General features: G+C 44.8%; 1 protein-coding gene across 12 annotated transcripts in view; it reads left to right on the forward strand.

Moving 5' to 3' along the window:
- The window catches only part of DISP1 (dispatched RND transporter family member 1), a 1,033,384-nt gene that overhangs the window by 831,580 nt on the left and 180,513 nt on the right, over positions 1 to 21,291 (forward strand). For 6 of the 12 annotated variants that reach the window (XM_084979157.1, XM_021064351.2, XM_084979159.1 and 3 more), the window contains exons 1-2: positions 18,053 to 18,132; positions 18,640 to 18,700. The exons of 1 other annotated variant lie outside the window; for it this stretch is intronic. Coding sequence is in view for 1 of the 11 variants with exons in the window: in XM_021064349.2 (XP_020920008.2) it covers positions 18,084 to 18,132 (49 nt within the window). In the remaining 10 variants the exon portion in view is untranslated. Of the gene's footprint in view, positions 1 to 18,052; positions 18,133 to 18,639; positions 18,701 to 21,291 lie in introns of those variants that run through there. 5 more of the 12 variants (XM_084979156.1, XM_021064350.2, XM_021064357.2 and 2 more) reach the window with 1 other exon arrangement.

Here is a 21,291-nt window from a genome sequence, read left to right on the forward strand (position 1 = left end):
TGCCCTGTCTGACTAGGGAGGAGATCTGAGAAAAGAGGCAGGACTGGACAAACGGAGCCTGAAACCTGCTGGCTGATGCTAGTTTGGGAAAGATACATGAATCACCTTCATATTCATTAGAAATCCAGAGCGGTGGAAAGAGCATTGGATAAGGAGTTGTGAAAATTAGATTCTAGCCCTGATTCTGCTCCTAGAAAGTCAGATGGCTTTAGAAGAGTCATTTAATATTTCTGGGCCTGGTTTTCTAATCTACGAAATGAGGAGTTTGGACTAAATAAGCTTTGCGGGGGGGGGGGGGAAGTTCTGCTGAATGTTAGTAAATTTTATATTGAAAAAAGTTCCGAGACACTTAATTTAACAAAATGAAGACAATTTCTGTGCTGCAGAAGGTGACTTTTCAAGGTATTTACTATGTTACTGTGCATTGTGAACCTTCAGAAAGCAGACAGAGTGTACAGTATCTCGCCAGGTTATCTGCTGACAAATCACTGGCGCACAGAGCGTTTCGGTCAGTCGCAATCTGAGGAAATTACTCTGAGAAACACTCAACTAGATACTCTGTAAAGTGTTTGTAATCCTAATGCTGGATCAAGCTGGAGTGGCACAAAACGGATGTGTAGGCGTATCTACAGGAATATCATCCTAGAGCGGGAAACTCATTTTATTTTTCCCAGCATTTTCTTTAGATTTTTCTCTCTCTTCTTAACGGCATCGCCATTCTTGCTGTCAACCCAACTGGAAACTTTGGTACTTAGGATAAGCTTGACCCTCAGCTGTCAACCTTCGCGTTGCTAAATCCTGGCAGTTCTTCCTTTATACTGTCTCGGAAACACACTTGCATGTCAGGAACCCTGCTTTCAGGCTTTACCCATGGACCAATTTCTTGATTGTCACTTCACTGGTAGAAACACTGAAAATCCCTGACTCATGAGGGTGTGCCAAACCTCCCTCTCTCTGTTTGTCTGTTCTTTACCAGGATGCCAGAGGTTTTTCTAATCCGGTCACTCCCCTTCTCCAAAATCTTCAAAGGTCCCGTGTTGCTACAGAATAGACTTTGGAATTCTTCAAGGTCACCCATGGTCTAACCCTAACCTGTCCTATGTTTTCTATCTCTGTGAGCCAAGCTCACAGAAATATCTTATTTCATGGAGTTCCTGTCGTGGATTAGTGGTTAATGAATTCGCCTAGGAACCATGAGGTTGTGGGTTCGATCCCTGGCCTTGCTCAGTGGGTTAAGGATCTGGCATTGCCATGAGCTGTGGTGTAGGTTGCAGATGTGGCTCAGATCCTGTTGCTGTGGCTATGATGTAGGCTGGCAGCTGCAGCTCCTATTGGACCCCTAGCCTGGGAACCCAGTATTCTGTGAGTGCAGCCCTAAAAAAGCAAAAAACAAAACAAAACAAAACAAAAAAAACCCAAACTACTATACATAAATAGTTAAGCAACAAGGATTTACTCTATAGCACAGGGAACAACTCTATTCAATATCTTATGATAAATCAGGGAGTTCCCGTCGTGGCGCAGTGGTTAACAAATTCGACTAGGAACCATGAGGTTGCGGGTTCGATCCCTGCCCTTGCTCAGTGGGTTAACGATCCGGCGTTGCCGTGAGCTGTGGTGTAGGTCGCAGACGTGGCCCGGATCCCGCGTTGCTGTGGCTCTGGCAAAGGCCGGTGGCTACAGTTCCGATTCGACCCCTGGCCTGGGAACCTCCATATGCCGCGGGAGTGGCCCAAAGAAATAGCAAAAAGCAAAAAAAAAAAAAAAAAAATCTTATGATAAATCATAGTGAAAAAGAACATGAAAAAGATATATATATATATAACTGAGTCACTTTGCTGTACAGCAGAAATTAATACAAATACTGTAAATCAACCATACTTCGATAAAATAAATTAAAAAAAACTATCTTATCTCATGCCTTTTCAACTCTGTTAATATAGTTTTCTCTCTTTAGGATTCTTACCTCTATCTCTTGTCATTAAAACATTTGTCTCCCATAGGACGGTTGTATGAACGAGTCAAGGCTCGGCTCGGAGGCCGCCTCTTCTCTGAAATGTCTCTCTTATTTGGGGGTTGCTCTCCCTTCCCTGGGCTTGGTTAGGACTGCGTCCCTTGCCGGTATTATAGTGATTTGTAAACTCATGCTAATCATTCCTCGAATAACCGATGTGCTGAAGACAGGGGGGTAGTGAAGGACTGCACGAGGCTTATTCAAAGCTCTGTCTCAATTCCTTTATACCTGATCCCATTCATTTGTTCACTCATTCAACAGCTGTTTAGTAGTGCCAGGCACGGGGGCACTGTGAGCTTGGGTAAGATCCTGCGACTGATCCCTTGGTTCCCCCAGGACCAGGTGCTGGAGGAGAGGCCCCAGGGAGCAGCCTATCACCAGGCACCCACGTCCTTCCTGAGCAGAGACACGGCACAAGCCCCAGGTGTGCTGCTGAGAGTCCTCCTTTGGCCCAGGTTATACGATTCTCTCGTTTGAGATCCTACATGTTCCTTAAAACCAACCATTAAAAAAACACCTGTCCTTTGATCAGACCTCCAAAGCCTCATTTTCTGATTCACCTTATTAAGGCTCTGCAATAAGCCTGTGCTAAACACTCCACGAATCCTCACGTGCTTCCTGGAGTGCTCTTTACTGGAACCCCCAGGAAGTGTGCAGTAAACACACCGAAGTCCCCAAAGCTGAAGGCTGGAAAGATGCAGCAGGAAGACGAATACGCTTTGATGATGATTTCAATGGTGGTAATTTCTTGCTGCCACGGATTCTCCACCAACACAGCTGTCAGAAGTGCATTGTGTAAATCAGAGGCTAATTCAATGAAATTCCCACTAGCATTAAGCGGCAAGGTATTTTGTCTTGTTTTCTTGCAAAAGGGGCCTCTCAATCAAGACAGCTGGGGCGCTGGCATTACAGGTACGTGGAGGAAAGAGCTGCAGTGAAGCCGAGCAAATGCACTCAGAATTAAGTTGCCATCAGTAGCAGGAAAACAGACGGCGTCTCTGACAGCACTAGTCCCATTTCCAGTGTGAACGGGCTGGTGGAAACGGAGCTGGAGTGAGGATCAGAGACCTGAGCTCTGATGCAAGTTTGGCGAAATCATCGTTGGACTCTGGCTTCTGCTCCCGCCTCCTCCCACCGCCTGCCCCTCCATCTGTCTTTTCTTCTCCTGAATTATTTATTGAGTGACAACTACTGGGGCCTGGAGCCACAACGTTACAAAGGACACTGCCTGTCCTCTGGATGCTCCTGGTCCCTTTGAAGAGCGAAGAAGTGGGACTCTGCTCTCGGTACCTTCCAGGACTTAGAGCTTCTCCTTCCAAATATGGTCCTTTGTTCAACCAGCATTTCAGGATGCCAGCGCTGTTTTTCTGCACTCCATCCCACCTCCTGGCCAAAGGCTACAGAAGACACATCCCTGTCCTTGCTTTCTTCCGTTTTTAGTCTGCTTAGAAATAAAACCGTATGTTGCCCAATACCCCCTTTAAGCATGTGGAGGGGGACTGAAGGGATGCAGTAGGATAGTTACACAGGCAGTTGTAGGAGTCCCAGCAGGGGACCACAGATAGAGCGAGAAACCTAGGTGCCTTGGGAGACGCCTGTGAGTTAATTGCTCAAGAAAACCATCAGAACAACCCGGCTTGCTGGACTAGTGGAGGCCTGAGATATGCCTCAGGTCATGGGGGCGGCAGGGGGGTGTGTGGGTGCTGGGGCGAGGCCTGCATTCAAGTTCAGACCAAGGGCAGGAGTTTAAGGACCCCCCCCCACTTCTGCTGATTTGAATAAATACCCTGACAGTCCTAGTTTGACCTTATGCGGTCACATACTCTCTTACCGGATACCAAGGAGGAGCTACTGCTCCAAGAAAGAGGAAGAGGGGGGTTTTTCCCACCCCCACCCCCTTAGATTATAAAACTGTAGACCAGCCAATCCTCGGGGCAGAGCCTCCTTGCCTGCCTGCTTGCACTCTCACAAGCCTCCTAGCTCTTGAAGTCTATTTCTTGCCTAAAAAAAAGAAAAAGAATAAAAGCACACATGACCAAACTAACATTTGAAATATTCCACAGCTGTAGGTGAGCAGATAAGGAAACATTACCTGCATTATAGAGAGAAGTCTGGAGGCTGAAGCTGGGCAAGGAATTAATTCAGTGAACGCTTTTTTTCCCTTCATTTATTTATCCATTCATGAGACATTTACTAAATACCCTCTAAGTGTCACATCGTGGGCTGTGCCCTGGGAGTACCAATTGACAAAGTCCAGGGATCTCTTGGTGTAAGTGACCCAGGAGATTCTGATGTGCTGGACTCACCTTTGGCAGCCACTGGCGATGAAGGAATGAAACTTCCCAAGACGGAGTGGTTACAGTGGGGCCTCCAGACCCTTTGCTGCCTTTATGTGAATGAGGCCAGTCTCACTTCTGTTTCTGCTTGATGCTGCGTGACCCTTGGCTGGACGCTTATAGAGCGTGCACATTGCACAAACAGACACGGCAGCTCCAGTCACAGTGAGAGGAAAGAAGCATCACAGGGGCACGAATTCAGTGGATCTTGAGGAAAGTGGGATGGAGAGAACTCAGCTGACCAGCCTGGCCGAGCGCCTGCCTCCAGAGGTGGCCTTTGACCCCACAGGTGATGGAAGCTTTGGAAGGCTTCTCCTGATGAAGATAAGGAGTAAAGAATCTGATGACACTGACTCATCTCCTGTCTCCCTCTGCCACTTCTTATCATGGACAATTTCTGTGACAGAGAGCGAAGGGGAGTCAGCCTTGCCAAGCAGCCCAGACCTCAACCCTCTTCTCTGCATCAGCCTCAACTGCATCCAGGAGCCATTTCAATGAACCAAGGAGATAAGGTATAGGAGAGTTTTTGCAAGTTATTAAGTGCCATTATTGTCATGGCCACCAGCACTCCTGGTCAATCACTATAACTTTCCTTCCCTCCACGTCTGCGTGCCGTGAAAATGATGAAACTCATTGACAAGTCCCTGTGCTGTTTTTGGATCTGGTCACTAGGTGTTGCTCTTTGTTAAGATAATATATTATTAACCGTCTCCTCTGGCTCCAAAATGCCTGTTTTTGTTGTGTTTTGATAGAGGTACTGAGATTGCTTTTTGAGAATTACCAGTTATATTTCCCATAGTTTACCCTGAGCTAATTCAGAGACAAGAGATGGAGATTAAACATCTTAGAACTGACTTCTCTTTTCCTCCTTTCAGGCCCTTGATTGTAATAATGATCTGTTTGATGGCAGTGCCTGCAGTGCAGATTATTCCTTAATCTCCATTTCATTCATTTAACACGCGTTTCTTGAGCATTTTATCTAGGCCAGGCATGGAACGAGGAACTGCAGGTGCGGGAAACAAATACATAAAACAAAGTTTCATCCATTACGCAGCTTCCTCTGATGGCTCTTTCTTGGACAACAGATCCACGGTTCCAAATTTCTCTTGGGAAATGAGTTCAACAAATGCCCGTGTCTTTCCAGCTCCGACACAGAATATTCCGTGGGAGCATCCACGTAGCTGACCCATCTCAGATTTATTGTATTCAGCTCAGGTACCACCTCTTGACTTCGGTGGAACAGTAACTTTTCTGTCAGGCCATCAAAAGCTTCGCTTTCTTCTCTTTCCCTCCCACTCCAAGTTGATCGTCATATCCCGCCTGTTGGAAGAGGTCTTGCCTTCATCTCCTTCCCCAAAGCCACTAGCATTCAAATCCTCAGTGCCCTTCGCCTGGGCGCCAGGGAGACACTCTGAGCTGGCTGTCCTGGCTCCTTTGCCCCTTCTGCCCCAACAAATCCTCTCCCTGTTGACAGAGTGATTTTCTCGAAGAATCCTTCATCATATAACCCCCACCTTCAATCTTTATTCTAAAATATGTAAACCTTCCCTTAGCACTAAAAAAAATTTTTTTTTCGGGAGTTCCTGCCGTGGCTCAGTGGTTAACAAACCTGATAGCATCCAAGAGGATGCGAGTTCGATCCCTGGGCCTCGATTAGTGGGTTAAGGATCTGGCGTTGCTGTGGCTGTGGCGTAGGCCGGCAGCTGCAGCTCTGATTCGACCCCTAGCCTGGGAACCTCCATATGCTACAGGTGCGGCCCTAAAAAAAAAGGCCCCCCAAATTTTTTTTCAGCTGCCAGCTACTACAAAACCACTCCAGAACTTGAGGGAACCCAGAGAACAGCTTCAGAATTCTCCCATTTATTCTTAATCGCAAACAAGTAATCCTAATCCTACTTGTTTTCTACTTATTTTCTATCTTGTAGCTAAGCCTTAATAAAAGTGTAATTAAAATATAGTTAGAGAACTTCAGTAACCAAGCAGGAGTAATCCTGGAATTAAATAGGAAAAAAGCTATCTGTTTGCTCTGTAGAGCTGTTAGGACAATAATCTTCATATAAACCTAAGTTAGGGAATCTTGTTCTCATTAATGCAATGAAATTCTACACCACGATGAAAAGGAATGAACTACAGTTACTCCCAATAATGCAGACGAATCTCAGACGTAATGTTGAGTGAAAAAAGCTACTGTGGAGTTCCCATCATGGCTTAGTGGTTAACGAATCCGACTAGGAACCACGAGGAGGCAGGTTCAACCCCTGGCCTTGCTCAGTGGGTTAAGGATCCTGCGTTGCCGTGAGCTGTGGTGTAGGCCAGCTGCTACAGCTCTGATTGGACCCCTAGCCTGGGAACTTCCCTATCCCTAAAAAGTAAAAAAAAAAAAAAAAAAAAGGCAAAAAACAAATCTCTAGTTATTGTTAGTTATTGTGAGGATTCAAGGAGCAGATTACAGGACATTGCTTGAAACTAATCAATAGACATGAGCCACTTTGATTACAATGGGGGACAGTCACTCAAACCTCTCTGAGATAAATTGTCCTCATTAAATGGTCTTAACAAGGAGCCTTGAAAGTACCGATGAAAGAATGACAAGTGAATCTTCAGTACGGTAACTAGTCAGAGAACTCGAGTATCAGGACTTGCAGGCAGAGGTGATGTTAGCAGGGAGATGAGGTTGCTGTGGGGCAAGAGGCAGAGCGGGGTTGAAAATAAAGATCCACGGGAACCTTTGGCTGCCTCAGGCAAGGGGTGGCGTAGGGGGTGGTTCGAAAATTATTCTCAAGAAGGATGAGGAGGGTAGGGAGATCCCTGATGGCTCAGCGGATTAAGGATCCGGTGTTGTCACTACTGTGCCTTGGGTTGCTTCTATGGCCTGGAACTTCCTCCTGCTGTGGGTGGCAAAACAACAACAACAACAACAACAACAACAACAACAACAAAAAACCCCCACAAAACCTGAGGAAGGTGAAAGAAGCAGCAAAGCACCTGTAGGAGAAGCTCCAGAGAGGGGTTTAGAAGACTCTCAGCCCAGAGTCCTCAGCCTGCCCCAAGGTATGCCACATAAACACAATCTAGGACCAGCACTTTCTATATTTTAGAAAAAAACCCCACAGGCTGGCTTCGGAAAGAGTTTCAGGCTAACCTGAATCTAACCAGATCACTGCCAGAGCCCCCCTCTCTAAACAAAATCTGAAGCAGCCCTGGGTCTTCCATCCCATGTTCCCTGAGACCTCAGCCCACTCCCACATCCTGCCTCCTGTGCCGTGAGGAGGCTGATGTGATGGACAGGACAGCAGCCCGTCATCTGGTTCCAGAGGTGTGTCCCATGGCTGTATCTCCATCGCACTCAGCCCGCAATATGCTACTCATGCTCGGGTCTTTTCTCATCTTCTTTGGTGAAACTGTATGTGTGCTCAGAAATGCTGAATAACAAAAATACCATTTTTTAAGTTGGAACATTTCTTTCTATTTATTGTTCTCCTCTTCCACCCACTCCCCTTTCACTCAGGAATTTTCAGGTTCAAAGAAACAAAAATCGTTGTTTGGGGGTTTATAATAGACGTTATCAAGAAGGCTTTGAAAGTGCTTTTTAAAGTATCATATTCTTTATACTTATACTTCAATATATAAATGTAAAAATGTCTCCATAAAGTGCCAAACTGCACTTAAACTGTCATTGTCAACTTAATGGACAATCATAATCCAAAAGTAATTATACTCCTCAGTCATTACAAGGGCACCATTAAGTTCCCCGGGGCTCAAATTTGTTCTACATGAGAATGATTGCGAGTCAATTATACCTCAACAAGCTGGTCATTACATAATTGCACTCTGACACCCCTAACTGGTGACACCATAGATGTTGAACAAATACGACTTGATTTTCTCATCCTGATCACGTTTCCTTCTTCCTCACCGCTTAAAAAAACACAAAACAAAACAGAAAAACACGTATGGTGCAGGCGGAGAATATGGGCTTGGAGAAAGAAGAATATCCAGGAAATTTTTTCAAAGCAAGGACTAATTCAAATTACGTTTGTAGTCACAGAAATGGACCCTTAGGCAAAAATCCGTAGACCCGGTTGGCATTCCTGCCGCTAAAATGAGTGAGGCCTCAACCTTTCACTCTGTAGACCTTGAACCTAGCCTGGGGGTGAGCAGATACCTTGCGATGATGGAGACGGAGTGGGCTTCTGAAGCCCAGCCTCACAAATGTGTCCCCTCATGAGCGGAGCTGGGCTGAACCATACATTTCAAAGACTTCATAAATGCGGAATGTTCTTTGTCTCCAATATACGGGGTTGACTTTGTCTACATAGTGAAAGTTTCTGAAGATAAGACCCAAACCACAAGATTGTCTGTGAGCGCACAGAAGCTGTATGTGAAATTGTGTGTGTGTGTGTGTACACGTGGACGAGCACTCTTGAGTACTGTCTCGAGTGTATATTTTCATCATGTTCCTGGACGGGGCCACAACTGCAATGAGGTTGAGAATCACTGACCTCTGGGTGAGGTCCAGAAAGCAATTACAAGCAGCCCGAGTGAAGCCTGCGGCTCCTGCCAAGACCTCCGGAAGGGAAGAATGGAGGTTAGAGCACAGCTGGTCCTGCAGCATTAAACTGCAAGTAGCAGCATTCCCATCATGGCTCAGGGGATTAAGAACCCTGACTAGTATCCAGGAGGATGTGGGTTCGATCCCTGGCCTCGCTCAGTGGGGTAAGGAGCTGGTGTTGCAGCAAGTCTGGCTCAGATTCATCGTTGCGGTGCCTCTGATTCAACCCCTAGCCTGGGAATGTCCATATGCTGCAGGTGTGGCCATAAAAAATAAAAATAAATAAATAGATACATAAATAGAAAGTAGCTCTCAGGGAGCAGAGAGAGCCACTCTCCCCCAAAAGACAGGGTTTATATACTGTCAATACTCTGAGCTCAATTTGCTAGAATCAATTCTTTTTTTTTTTCTTTTTTGGTTGGGCTCACCCAAATCATTCAGGTCAATACTCTCCCCCGCACACCTTTGGAGAAAGAGCAAATGCCTGCAGTGGCGGCGGGCAGGTACCCCAGCAAACATGCCGAGGCTGGGTGACGGGGAGGTGGCCCGGCTGACCTCACCAGCTTGACTGTAACCAGGAGTAAGATGAGGGGCTCATCGTTTAGATGACTGAGTCCGGGTCTTTTGGGTTAATGATCTGGACGGAAGGCACTGCTCCTCAGAGTAGCTCATCTTGTTTAATGTATTCAGTCTCAGGTCGGAACTTGAGACGCACAGCGACACTGGAACAGCTGCAGGGCCAGGGAGGAGGGGGCCGGGAGAGAGGACAGAGGGGGAGGGAGGGTGGCAGAGGGAGCCCGCAGTGTCAGTCTGCAGCCACCTCACACCCCTCTTAGGATGGGTGGGAAGGCCTGGGGCTATAGAGCTGACCTGGCAAAACGAGGCCCTCCCGCTCCAGTTCCAGTGTTCAGCCCACCAGGACGCCTTCTTTTAGTTACTTCTCAAAGGCACTTTTTAAAAGACATGTTTTTCAGGAATTAAAGATATCCCTGGGAGGATCAATGCTTAAGATTTTTGCAGCTAACGCCTGGGTTATTAGTTCCTTCCATAACAAGGGTTGGGAACAGCGAGGGGATGGGGGAGGGCTGGTATTATGAAATTATGAAATATTTATGTTTCATAATTGAGCCCAAGGACTCGGGCTCTCTCAGAATTCCTGTTCCAGCCCCGTTGGTAGTACCTGGTGGTTTAAATGTCAAAGGTCAGCTGATCGTATTTTTGAAAAATAGAAATATCCTCAAGAGGTCTGACGAGTCTAAGTGTGTTTGCACGGATAATGGGACGGGATATTTGACGCTAGAGGGAACTTTAGCCAAAGGTGGCTGACTCCCATTTAGTTTACGGGGTTACACCCTTCCCAGCCTATAATTAGATCTGCTGGCTGGATGCCACATGAACTGTAAGACAGGAATTTTTTTTTTTCCCCTTGAAAATTGTAGGAAATTGACTGCTTTAAAAATTGGGGTGGTATTATACTTTTTATTTAGCTTTTATACTTTTGTTTTAAGCCTTTCGTTTTTTAAAACTATTTTATTTTCAAACATTTCATAAGTTAGGAGGTCCCTGGTAGCCTAGCAGTTAAGGATTCCCAGTTGTCACTGCTGTGGCTCAGGTTCAGCCCTTGGCCCCGGAACTTCTGCATGTCTCAAGCACAGCAAAAGCCAAAAAAAAAGTTATTATCAACCGCAATAAATTCATTTGAGCCAGATGACGCCTCATCGGACTGGTGGATTGCTCTTGAATTTTTTTTTTTTAAGAGTACATTTCTTTTTCTTTTTAAGGCCACACTTACGGCATATGGAAGTTCCTGGGCTAAGGTTCAAATCAGAGACGGCTACAGCAACTCGGGATCCTATGCTGCAGCCTACTCTGAAGCTTAATAGCAATGCCAGATCCTTAGCCCACTGAGTGAGGCCAGGGATCAAACCTGCATACTCGTGGATACTCATTGGATTCTTAACCCGCTGAGCCACAACAGGAACTCCTCTTAGCATAGAGCTGACTTATGCTCCTCGTGTCTTGAAGGACATGGCAGGGCCCGGAGCTCTGGGACAGTCCAGAGGTGAGTCCAGCTTTTCAGAGAAGCCGAAGCTTTCTAAAGTAGAGACAGAATGTTATCTAGCTCTGTGAACCGAGATATCTTTGGGACCTTAAAAAACATAAAAGTGGGAAAGTTTTATCTTTTTCTTTAGTCTACGAATAAACCAGAGCAGAGAGGTGAAAACTGAGTTAGCTGGGTAACCCAATATTTTACGTGTTTCAAGCTGATTTAGCCAAAACAGTTTATTATTTCTGTTACTTTTTAAAAAAGCTACATTTCACATCAAGATGGAATGATGTTACTATTTTAAAGATACACTTGTTTTGTTAAAGTCACTGTGTGACTTTATTTTTAGGCTTATTCTTTCAGGTCTGAAAATGATTTGTGTCACACTCGTATGTAAAGTACTCAAGTCTGAAAAAAGGAGTAACTTCCTAAATAAAAAAAGGTATTTTTCAAGCTGTGTATGCTATACATCAGGGCAAAACTGCTAATGTTTGTACTGCTTGACTTTTTTCATTTTATATATTATTTAAATAAACATATTGGGAATTCCCATCGTGGCTTAGCAGTAATGAACCCTGACTAGGATCCATGAGCATGCAGGTTTGATCCCTGGCCTCGCTCCTTGGGTTAAGGATCCAGAGTTGCTGTGAGCCGTGGTGTAGGTCGCAGATGCAGTTTGAATCCCAAGTTGCTGTGGCTGTGGTGTTGGCTGGCAGCTGCAGCTCTGATTCGCCCCCTCGCCTGGGAACCTTCATATGTTGAAAAGAAAAAAAAAAGCAAAAACAAGTAAATAAATACATAAACACACTCATTTTAGATTTGGAATGGCTTGACAGCTTTTCTGAGTCACCTCGAGTCACTCCCTGTGTGCCCTACTGTTGAGTGTCTATTTTTCCTTCTCGTTCCACTGGCAGTTGGTCCACTCTCTCCTTGTAGCTCCTGCCCTTTTCTCATCTACCATTTTCTCATTCTTCTCTCTCTGCATTTGACTTTGGTCATGGGAAGAGATGAAATTTGCCCTTTTCAGAACTTACAGTTGGGAGAATGACCCCCTGTGTATAATTCAAATAAAACCGAGCTCTTCTTTTTGTGAATTTTCGCAAAATTCATTAGCTTGAGAACGAATTTTTGGCATGTCATACGTATATAGGTGTATATTTTCAGTTTAAAAATTGAGTGCTAAGCTGAGATGATACTATTGGAGTCCATATCTGCTAAGGAATTGCATTTTATCCTATAGGCGATGGGAAGCCAATTAGTATTTTCAAATGCAGTTATTATTACAGCTGTCGTGTGTACTGCAGTTTCAGTGTCTGAGGTATTATTTTTAGATAGGCCTACCGCAGGTACGTTAGAGTCATTAACTTATTTAGACTTACACCAATCCTATGAGGTAGGTACTATTATTATTATTATTAATTAATTTATTTATTTATTTTGCCATTTCTTGGGCTGCTCCCTTGGCATATGGAGGTTCCCAGGCTAGGGGTCCAGTCAGAGCTGTAGCCACTGGCCTACGCCAGAGCCACAGCAACATGGGATCCGAGCCACGTCTGCAACCTGCATCACAGCTCACGGCAACACCGGATCCTTAACCCACTGAGCAAGGGCAGGGACCGAACCCGCAACCTCATGGTTCCTAGTTGGATTCATTAACTGATGCACCACGACGGGAACTCCGGTAGATGCTATTATTATCCCTACTTTAAGATGATGAAACCAAGAACAGAGAGGTTGACTAAGTTACCTAAGGCCACCCAGCTGGGATGTGACAAAGCTGAAATTCAAACTAAGTAAGGGGGCTTTAGAAAAGTAACCAAGAGCAACATGGACTGTGGTCCAGAGTTAGTGACAAGAAGCCCAATCAGGAGGCTATTGTAATAATCCAGAAAAAGAGAGTTTATATTAAGACAGCAGCTGGGATGGAAAAGAACCTCAAAAGGATTCTGCGCCAAAATTCTCTCACATGCTAGTTTTAGGATCCAAAGCATTATGAGTTCACTAGGAGGATTTCATCAGCTTTCCAATTCTGATGAAGGGTCTCATTAGAAGAATGTAACAACTACTTATTACATGCTTGCTACATGCAAGGCCCTGGGCCAAATTTGTTTTACTTCCAGGTATCACTTGCTCCTTTTTTGTTGTTGTTGTCTTTTTGGGGCCACACAAGAGGCATATGGAAGTCCCCAGGCCAGGGGTGAAATTGGAGCTGCAGCTGCTGGCCTACACCACAGCCACAGCAACGCCAGATCTGAGCCCAATCTGTGACCTACACCACAGCTCACAGCAACACCAGATCCTTAACCCACTGAATGGGGCCAGGGATTGAACCTGTGTCCTCATGGATACTAGTCGAGTTTGTTTGTGATGAGACACAAGGGGAACTCCCATTTGCTTCATTTTTGTTACAACTAACTTTCCTTGCAGGACAATAGACCAGTGTTAAAACGTGAGGTGGCATTCTCTCAGTGCACATGAACTTCCAGAGAGATGATGCCCTTTTGCAGTTTCTGACCTCACTGAAGGAAGCTGCTCACGTCTTGCTGTGATCCCCTGTCAGTTCAAGGCCAGGGTGTTGGCAGGGTTTTGATGGGCAGTGGGCCAAACACAAATGCTTTCCGTAAATGACTTTAACTGACTCTCTTCTTGCTTCCAAGTCTCCCTGAACAAATGATAGCCCAGCTAAGGACTGCCTGTCCCTGACTGCTCTCTCCACGGCGCCCTCTTCATTCCGCAGAGACGCCCTCTGTGTGGGCACCGGTGTTGCTCACGTTAGGATCCTACAGTTGCTCTACTTTGATGGGCAAACCAAGACAATTTTAGGGGATGACCAAGCGTCCTTAAGGGGATAGCTGGGGCTGGGTATCATGTGCAGGTATTGGTCCCAGTTTACTTTGCCAGTGAGCAGGTATGGCATTGGTTTGTTATTCATTCCGCTATGCTCAACTCATTCTTGAGCACTATTCTATGCTAGGTTTTGTGCTAAGTGCATGGAGTCAGAGATGAAAAAAACGTGATTTGTGACTTCAGGAAATTTACATTCTAGCTCCCTTATCAGTCAAGTAAGTTCCAGTCCGAAAAAGAAACCACAGCAGTTACCTTAACAGAGAGAATTTAATATTGGGAATTCGCTCGGTGGGCGATGGACTACTGAAAGGGGAAGAGGGAGCCGTGAGGTCATGGGCAGTGGTTACAGGAAGCAGCTGTGGCCTTAAGGGCTGTGCGAAGGAGAAACGAGTCCAGTTTGTGTGTGGGGGCTGGGGCTCATTTCTGCAGCAGTTCCGCCCAGGGCCCGACAAGGCTGGCTTTGGGCGTTGGGGGTAAGATGGGAGCCCATCCCAACAACCATTTCCAAGGTGAAGGGATGTCACAAGCGGTGGGACAGAAAAGAAGAAGACAGAAAGCAGCAAGTCCTCTCTGCGCCTCCAGGCTTCCGGCGGCTTCTAACGCCCCCTACTGGCCAAGCCTGACACGGAGCAACTGCCTAAGGAGAAATGTCTGCGGGGCGGACGCAGGAGCCAGAAAGGCAAACAAATGATCCTAGCAAGGAGTTCGGGGTGAGCCCGAGCTGGAGCTGAGACACGTTGCATTATGTTGTACGCTTGAGAGTTGCACTTCCAGAATCCGATTTGCATGTTCTTGTCTCGGGGGCGTTGCCCTGGCTGTTCTGTGGGTCTTGAAATCCTTTTCCCAGACATAACTTTTTATCAATTTTTCCAAGCCTCTGCCCCAAAGTCACTTCCTGATTAATTGTAATTGTAACCTCCATCCTTTTGTTGTGCCCTGTTTTTTCCCCAGAGTATTTGTCATCATGTTAAATAAACACGTTATATTATAATAAACTTGTTATCATCGTGTTCTATAAATCAATGTTAAATTATAACATGGTTAACATATTTCTTTATTGCTCTGTTGTTTATTTGCTTCTCCCTTCCCCGCCCCCACCTCCCCATTAGAACGCAAGCTCCACAGGGTAGGAACTGCTGTCTCTTTACCAGTGGATATTTGTTGAATGGACAGATGAATCAATGTATGCTTAGCTGAGGAAAATAAAGTTATGTGGAACAAAAGGCTAATAAGACTGATTTTGAAAAGACTAGGAGTTCTTGCTGTGGCTTAGCAGGTTAAGAACTCGACTAGTATCTGTGAGGATGCGGGTTCGATCCCTGGCCTTGTTCATTGGTTCGGGATCCGGTGTTGCCATCAGCTGTGGTGTAGGTCACAGATGTGGCTAGGATCAGGAGTGGTTGTGACTGTGGTGTAGACCAGCAGCTGTGGCTCCGATAGACCTCCTAGCCTGGGAACTTCTATATGCCTCACATGTGGCCCTACAAAAGCAAAAGAGAAGAAGGAGAAGGAGAAGGAGAAGAAGAAGAAAAACTGTAGAGCACAACTCAAACAAAACGAAACAAACAAACAGCCTGAAACCAAAAAACAGAAACAACAAACCCACCTTACCGAAAAGTACTTTAAAAGTTGCTACAGGGAAGAGTTAGCTTGGTTCCATAGCACTCGTCCATTCTGTTCTCAGGTAAAAGACTCACATGACGAATAATACCCGCTCCATGAGTTATTACCTTATAGCCACATGGAGGTCAGTCTCTCTGATTCAGTCTCACACAGTTTCCATTTAACTCTTAACAATACCCATCACAGATCTTTGGTCTTGCGTATCCTTTTTTATTATAAAATAATAAGAAAAGTATACAAAGGTGGATAGTTGTTGTACAGTACGTTAATAGTCCACTGTAATATTCACACTTTTGTGGGAGAAAAGTTGCATTGATGAATTTAAGAAATCTTTCCTTTAGGAATATTTAAGGAATCTTGCTTTTGTGCAGTATAGGGTTGCCAGATTTAGCAAACAGAAATGCAGGAAGCTCAGTTAAATTTAAATTCCAGATAAGTAATACGTAATTTCTTATTAAAAGTAGGTTCCATGCAATATTTGGGGACATACTTACACCAAAACAAACCAACAAAAATCTGAAATTCAAGTTTAATGGGGTGTCTTGTATTTTTATCTGGCAACACAATGTTCAGGGTGCTTTCCTGGGCAGTGAGGTCTGTCTCAGGATGAAAACTGAGAGGACTCAGAAATAATCTTCAATGATTCTGTCTACTCAGGGGAGTTACAAACAGCCTATGGATAGTCTTTGATTTTTAAAGTTTTTAAGAGAATGTTAAAAATGAAGTAACTTCTCAGTAATTAATCAGGATATTTTATAGAGATGTCACCTTCCTCTTTAAGACATATATCCATTGTTTTCACAGGGAAAGTTTTGGCTCAATCCTCCCAGCCTGTAGCTAATTTCTTCTTGGGAAAGAAATGTATATCATGGAGACTCAGAGCTGAAAATTCAGCCTGTGACTTCACCTGCCAGTGTGATTTTTCAAGTTAGGAGTAGAACTGTGTGTCTATTTCAATTGCCAAACCAGGGAGGCAAATTTTTATTGAGGAGAAACACACATCCTCACCCACACAAACCCCACATACATCACACCACACGTATACATTCTCATTCTTTCAAAGACACATCTCTCTGCTACATGATTCGGTTATTTCATGTAGCACCACAAATGGACTTCTAACCTTCCCATTGGGAGAAAGCCAAAAGCCATTTCCAGAGGTGACATTGTGCCCTCTAAGTATAGACTTTCTGTCCATTCTTCCTTTCCTTTTACTGTCATCCTCCCTCCATATAGTGCAACATAGTTTGTTGTTGGCAAAAGCAAAAGAAATGAAGGAACAATTTTTGTATCATTTCTTTTTAAAATGGAAAAATGGGGCTGGGTGTGCAAGAGGATATTTATTAGGCAGTATTAGCAAGCAAGGAAATAGAGGCAGCAAATAGCCTCATTAGTCCAGCTGGGAATGCAGTCTTCCTCCTCAGCTCATTGATTCCATGGTTCCCTGTGGCTTCAGCTTGCAACTCAGTTGGTTGGGGTGATGTGCCCAAACGGGCAACCTGAAGGGTCCAGGCCCTAGTGGTCCTGACTTTATATAGCTGCTGCAGCTAACCACTGTCTTAACATCTCAGCATGGCAGTTGAGAATGGACCCTCACAAGTAAAATGTTTTAGCCATGATCTTTCAAGTTCTTATTTTTCTTTGGTGAGTAGGTCAGTCATCCTTTTCAACCTCGTAACTCAGTGTTTCATCAGTTGCCCTAGAGATAGGCATTGATTCCCTGCTGCATGGAGTCTAAAGTTCAAATTCCTTAGCATAATGCACAACAGTCTTCCTGATCCGGCTTTGCCTCCTCTCCTAGCTTCCTCTTGTCTCTGCGATCTCAGACCTTGCTAAATTAACTGTACCCTCCTCCCCCTCTCTGATCAAGCCAAACTCCCACTGTCTGGCATCCTTCTCCTCTGCCTGCACTTCCCCACCTTATCTGACCTTTAATTCTTATTCATCATTTATTCAGTCTCAGCTGAAGAGCCATTATCTCTGGAGTCTCTTCTCAGCCCAGCTCCCTACACCCCCACTGCCTTCAGCAGGGCCATAGTTCCTGTAATGCTGGATGATTTCATTGCACTTGTTTGCCCCTATATCTGTCCTTAGCCTATGCTTTTCAAGGGACAGGTCGCTGTTTGATTTACTCTCTGCCTGATTCATTGCCTCCCTAGCTTCGTAAGATAGGGGCGTTCTTCTCTTTACAGCCTAGTTGTTTCCTGAATGATATACAGCAGGTGATAAAAATTTGGATTAAGGTATGAAGCAATACCGCCTTGTGCTGTGATTAACCTCTGTTTATATTTATGTCAACTCTCAACTAGATTGCGAGGGCAAGGGTCAGTGTCTGAGTCATCCTGACCCTCTAGGGCTTGGGAGCAGAGCAAACCCCTGGTCAAGCGGCTGCAGGTAGGTTGGCTGATCCGCTGGAAAGGGAAGCAGCAGAAGGACACCTGGAAAGCCGCCCTTTCGAAGCCCTTCTGCTCCCGCCCGGTTGCCCGCCAGGCCCCTCGCCCCAACCCTCGCTGCGCTCCAGCGCCGACAGCCCAGCGCCCCACCGGCCGGCGGCGGGCGGGGCGGGACTTCCGGTCCCTGGCCAATGCCTTCCGGTGCGAGGCGGAAGCCGGCTCCCGGTCCGGATCGGAGCCGGAGAGTCTCAGGCACTGGTCTTCGCGGTGGATGCTTTTCGGCCCCGTCGCAGCCCCGCGCCGCGGGACGGGGAGACCGGGTAGGCACGGGAGAGTCGGGACTTCCTGCGCGGGCAGAGGGAGACTCGGGACCCCAAGGTTTGAGGCAGGGGACCAGGATCGGGGGCCGGGGAGTCCAGAGGGCAGCCGCAGGGGGCTGGGGTGGGAGGCACCCGGGACCCTGAGGCCGAAGAGGCCCCGGAGGGGAAGGGGCGGCGGGTGACACCGGGCGGGATGCATCTCGAAGGAAGGCGGTCCCGCTTGGGGAGTGTCCGGGACTTGGCAGGTTGTCTGCGAGGCCGGCTTCTAGGGGAGGCTGGAGGGGAGGGTCCTTCTCCGAGGGTCCTAGAGGAGAAGGACGTCCTGACCTAACGCATCCGAAAGACGACTAGTCACCTCTTGGATGCTGAACTCGTCTTGCTTCATTTGCAATTGATGCTGGCTCTTTAAGGGAGCGTTTTACAAATTATTTATTCATTTTTTACCCGTGCGGATTTCGGGGAAAAATGTTACATGCCCAGGGAAAACTTGAACTCTTTCTCACCCAGGTCCAACTTAGGCTACATTTCTTTGTCAACAAGATCGTGCTTTAAAGTTGTCTTCATACAAGTAAGCCATGCAAAGTTTTCTTTTTGGAATCTTCTCTGCCCTGCAGAGTTTAGGTTGTCTTATTTTCTTTGTCATGGAATGAACTTCTAAATGCGTTTGGAATTACAGTGATAATTACATGGCAAATCAGTGACGTCACGTTTGCAGTTGCAGATCGTTGTTTTTCTGCCTGACTTTCTGATACATTTTTACCAAAAGTTACCCTATTGTGTTTAGTATTTGAGGGCAATTTTAGATTAGGGTGCAACCAGTTACTAGTAATTTTGGATTTACTGTTATTTTTTATTTCTGCTATAAGGAGGACATATATATTTGCCCTTGACAGTTTTTTAAAAAGTATTGATAATCCACGATCTGTTGTTATATATACATTAGCGCATTTTGTTTTCCTTATTGGACATCATGTAGTATGTAGGCTTGCTTTTATCATTGTCAAAGGTAATTAGTAACTTTATTTGCTACGTTTTATTAATGTTTAATTGATGGCAATTAATATGTACTTTCTAATCTACATCATATAGTGTCTCACTTCTGTGAAATTGCAAAGACTCCTTTAGCTTTAGGTAGATGGCAAATTTGGATTTTTATCACAACTGGTCAAGGTAGCTAGGAAGAGCCCTAACTTGTTATTGGTGGGGGTGATGTCTGATGATTGAATCATTTGCTTGTTTCAAGTGTTTATTTGTTTGTTTGTTTTGTCTTTTTAGGGACACTCCCACGGCATATGGAAGTTCCCAGGCTGGGGGTCGAATTGGAGCTGCAGCTGCTGGCCTATACCACAGCCACAGCAACTCAGGATCCTTACTCACTGAGCAAGGCCAGGGACTGAACCCAAGTCCTCATGGATGCTAGTTTGGTTTGTTACCCTGAGCCACAATGGGAACTCCTGTTTCAAGTGTTTTATATTTCACGTGTTAACATTTTTTCTTTTTAAAACTGTTGGTATGGGTATCAGATTTAGATCTAATTTGGTGGTTTGACTTGCACTAATTCAGGTAAGCAAAAACATTTTGTGTTTATTGATGGCCTGGTGTCTTGTTAGCTTATAAACACTTTTCTCCCTGGCTTTATTGAGGCATAATTGACAAATCAAAATGGCCTATATTTAAGGTGTACAACGTGATGATTTATGTACACATATATTGTGAAGTGATTACTGAAGTCAAAAAGCTAATTAACAAATCACTTCCCATATTGCTAATTTCTCTATTTTTGTGTGTGTGAGAACACTAAAGACGTACTCTTACTAAATTTCAAATGTATAACACAGCATTATTAACTCTAGCTTATAAACCCCTGATGGCTTTGAAATTTATACCTAAGATAGATATAATTTCCTCATGCTTAGGGGCACAGCTGATTCAAGAGGAGAGCATGGCCGAAATAAAAAACGCTTGAACATGTAAATAAGCAGATTGAATAATTTTTCACATTGGAAGGTGAAAGGATGACACTAATCTTTAAAGTTTTTGAATTAACTGCTATGTAGATTTCTACATGTCTTAATTCAGTCTTATTTCTTTAGTCGATATTATTTTTCTGATAATAGCTTGATCTGATTTTTCCATAAAACCTTGCTTTAAAAATGCGTTCTTTCCCCTTTTGCCATGATTTTAGGAGATAAACTAGTTGAGAAAGCCTGCAGGCCATTAGGTGCTCGTGGTTGAAACACAGGAACCCTGCCTTCTGTGGCAAGTTTCTTGTTATGTATCTGAGTAGTATGTTTGAAATTTGATTGCTTTGTGTTCTGGATAATCTTTGGATTTTTGTTCATTGTTCTGATTGTTGAGTAAATTTCTTAGCTTTTTCTAGATAAATGCTATGTATTATTCTGTAGGATTTAGATGCATTTTACAGTTTAACCAATAGTAGCGTTTTTTCTATCAGGGTGCAGCAAATTACTAGTTATTCTTATAGATTTACTCTTCATTTCTGCTACAGTGAAATATATATTTGTGCATTGGAAGAACTATCAAAACAGCAATAGCTAAAACAAACTGTCTTCACATACACATGTTAACCTGTTTTGTTTTCCTAAATCACTAGTTTGTAATATGTGAAATAACTTGCTGTATTGGGTTTTTTGGTTTTGTCCTCTCTGAGTATCTGTTTCATTACTATATAGCATATTCTGTTGTCGTCATCCCCTAGTTAGAAAGTGACTCCCTGCCTTTGGTAGAAGCAGGAGGATGTGTTCCCACGGAGGAGCACAGCTTTTCTGCAGAGTGTGGATCTGCTTGTTTGCCTTCCCGCTGCTGCATTGCCTTTGATGCAGGATGGTGGCTCTCAACCAGGTTGGCTGAGGCATAATCAACTCCTTCCTTTAATATCTTTGTGTCCTTTTTCTTTTGCTGAGTTAGACTTTGTGTCTCATAGTGACTAAGCTGACCTGGGCCTCCAAGTCGTACACCAAGATCAGAGCAGCCAAAAGCTCTGCAGTTCTGTCAGCGGAGCCTTGTCCTTTCTGCCGTGTCTGGTCCCGTAGATCTGGGCAAATCTTCCAGCCTGCGGTCATGTAGCTGTGGCTCTAAACCACTTGGACACATTATTGTGTTTGAAAATGGGTTTAATGCTAAATCATAATTGATTTG

The sequence above is a fragment of the Sus scrofa genome, chromosome 10 (genome assembly GCF_054392235.1).
Source record: "Sus scrofa isolate SSC_HxYL_T2T_F1_AM1 chromosome 10, Sscrofa_HxYL_maternal_Yorkshire_Landrace_v2.0, whole genome shotgun sequence".
Taxonomy (NCBI): domain Eukaryota; kingdom Metazoa; phylum Chordata; class Mammalia; order Artiodactyla; family Suidae; genus Sus; species Sus scrofa.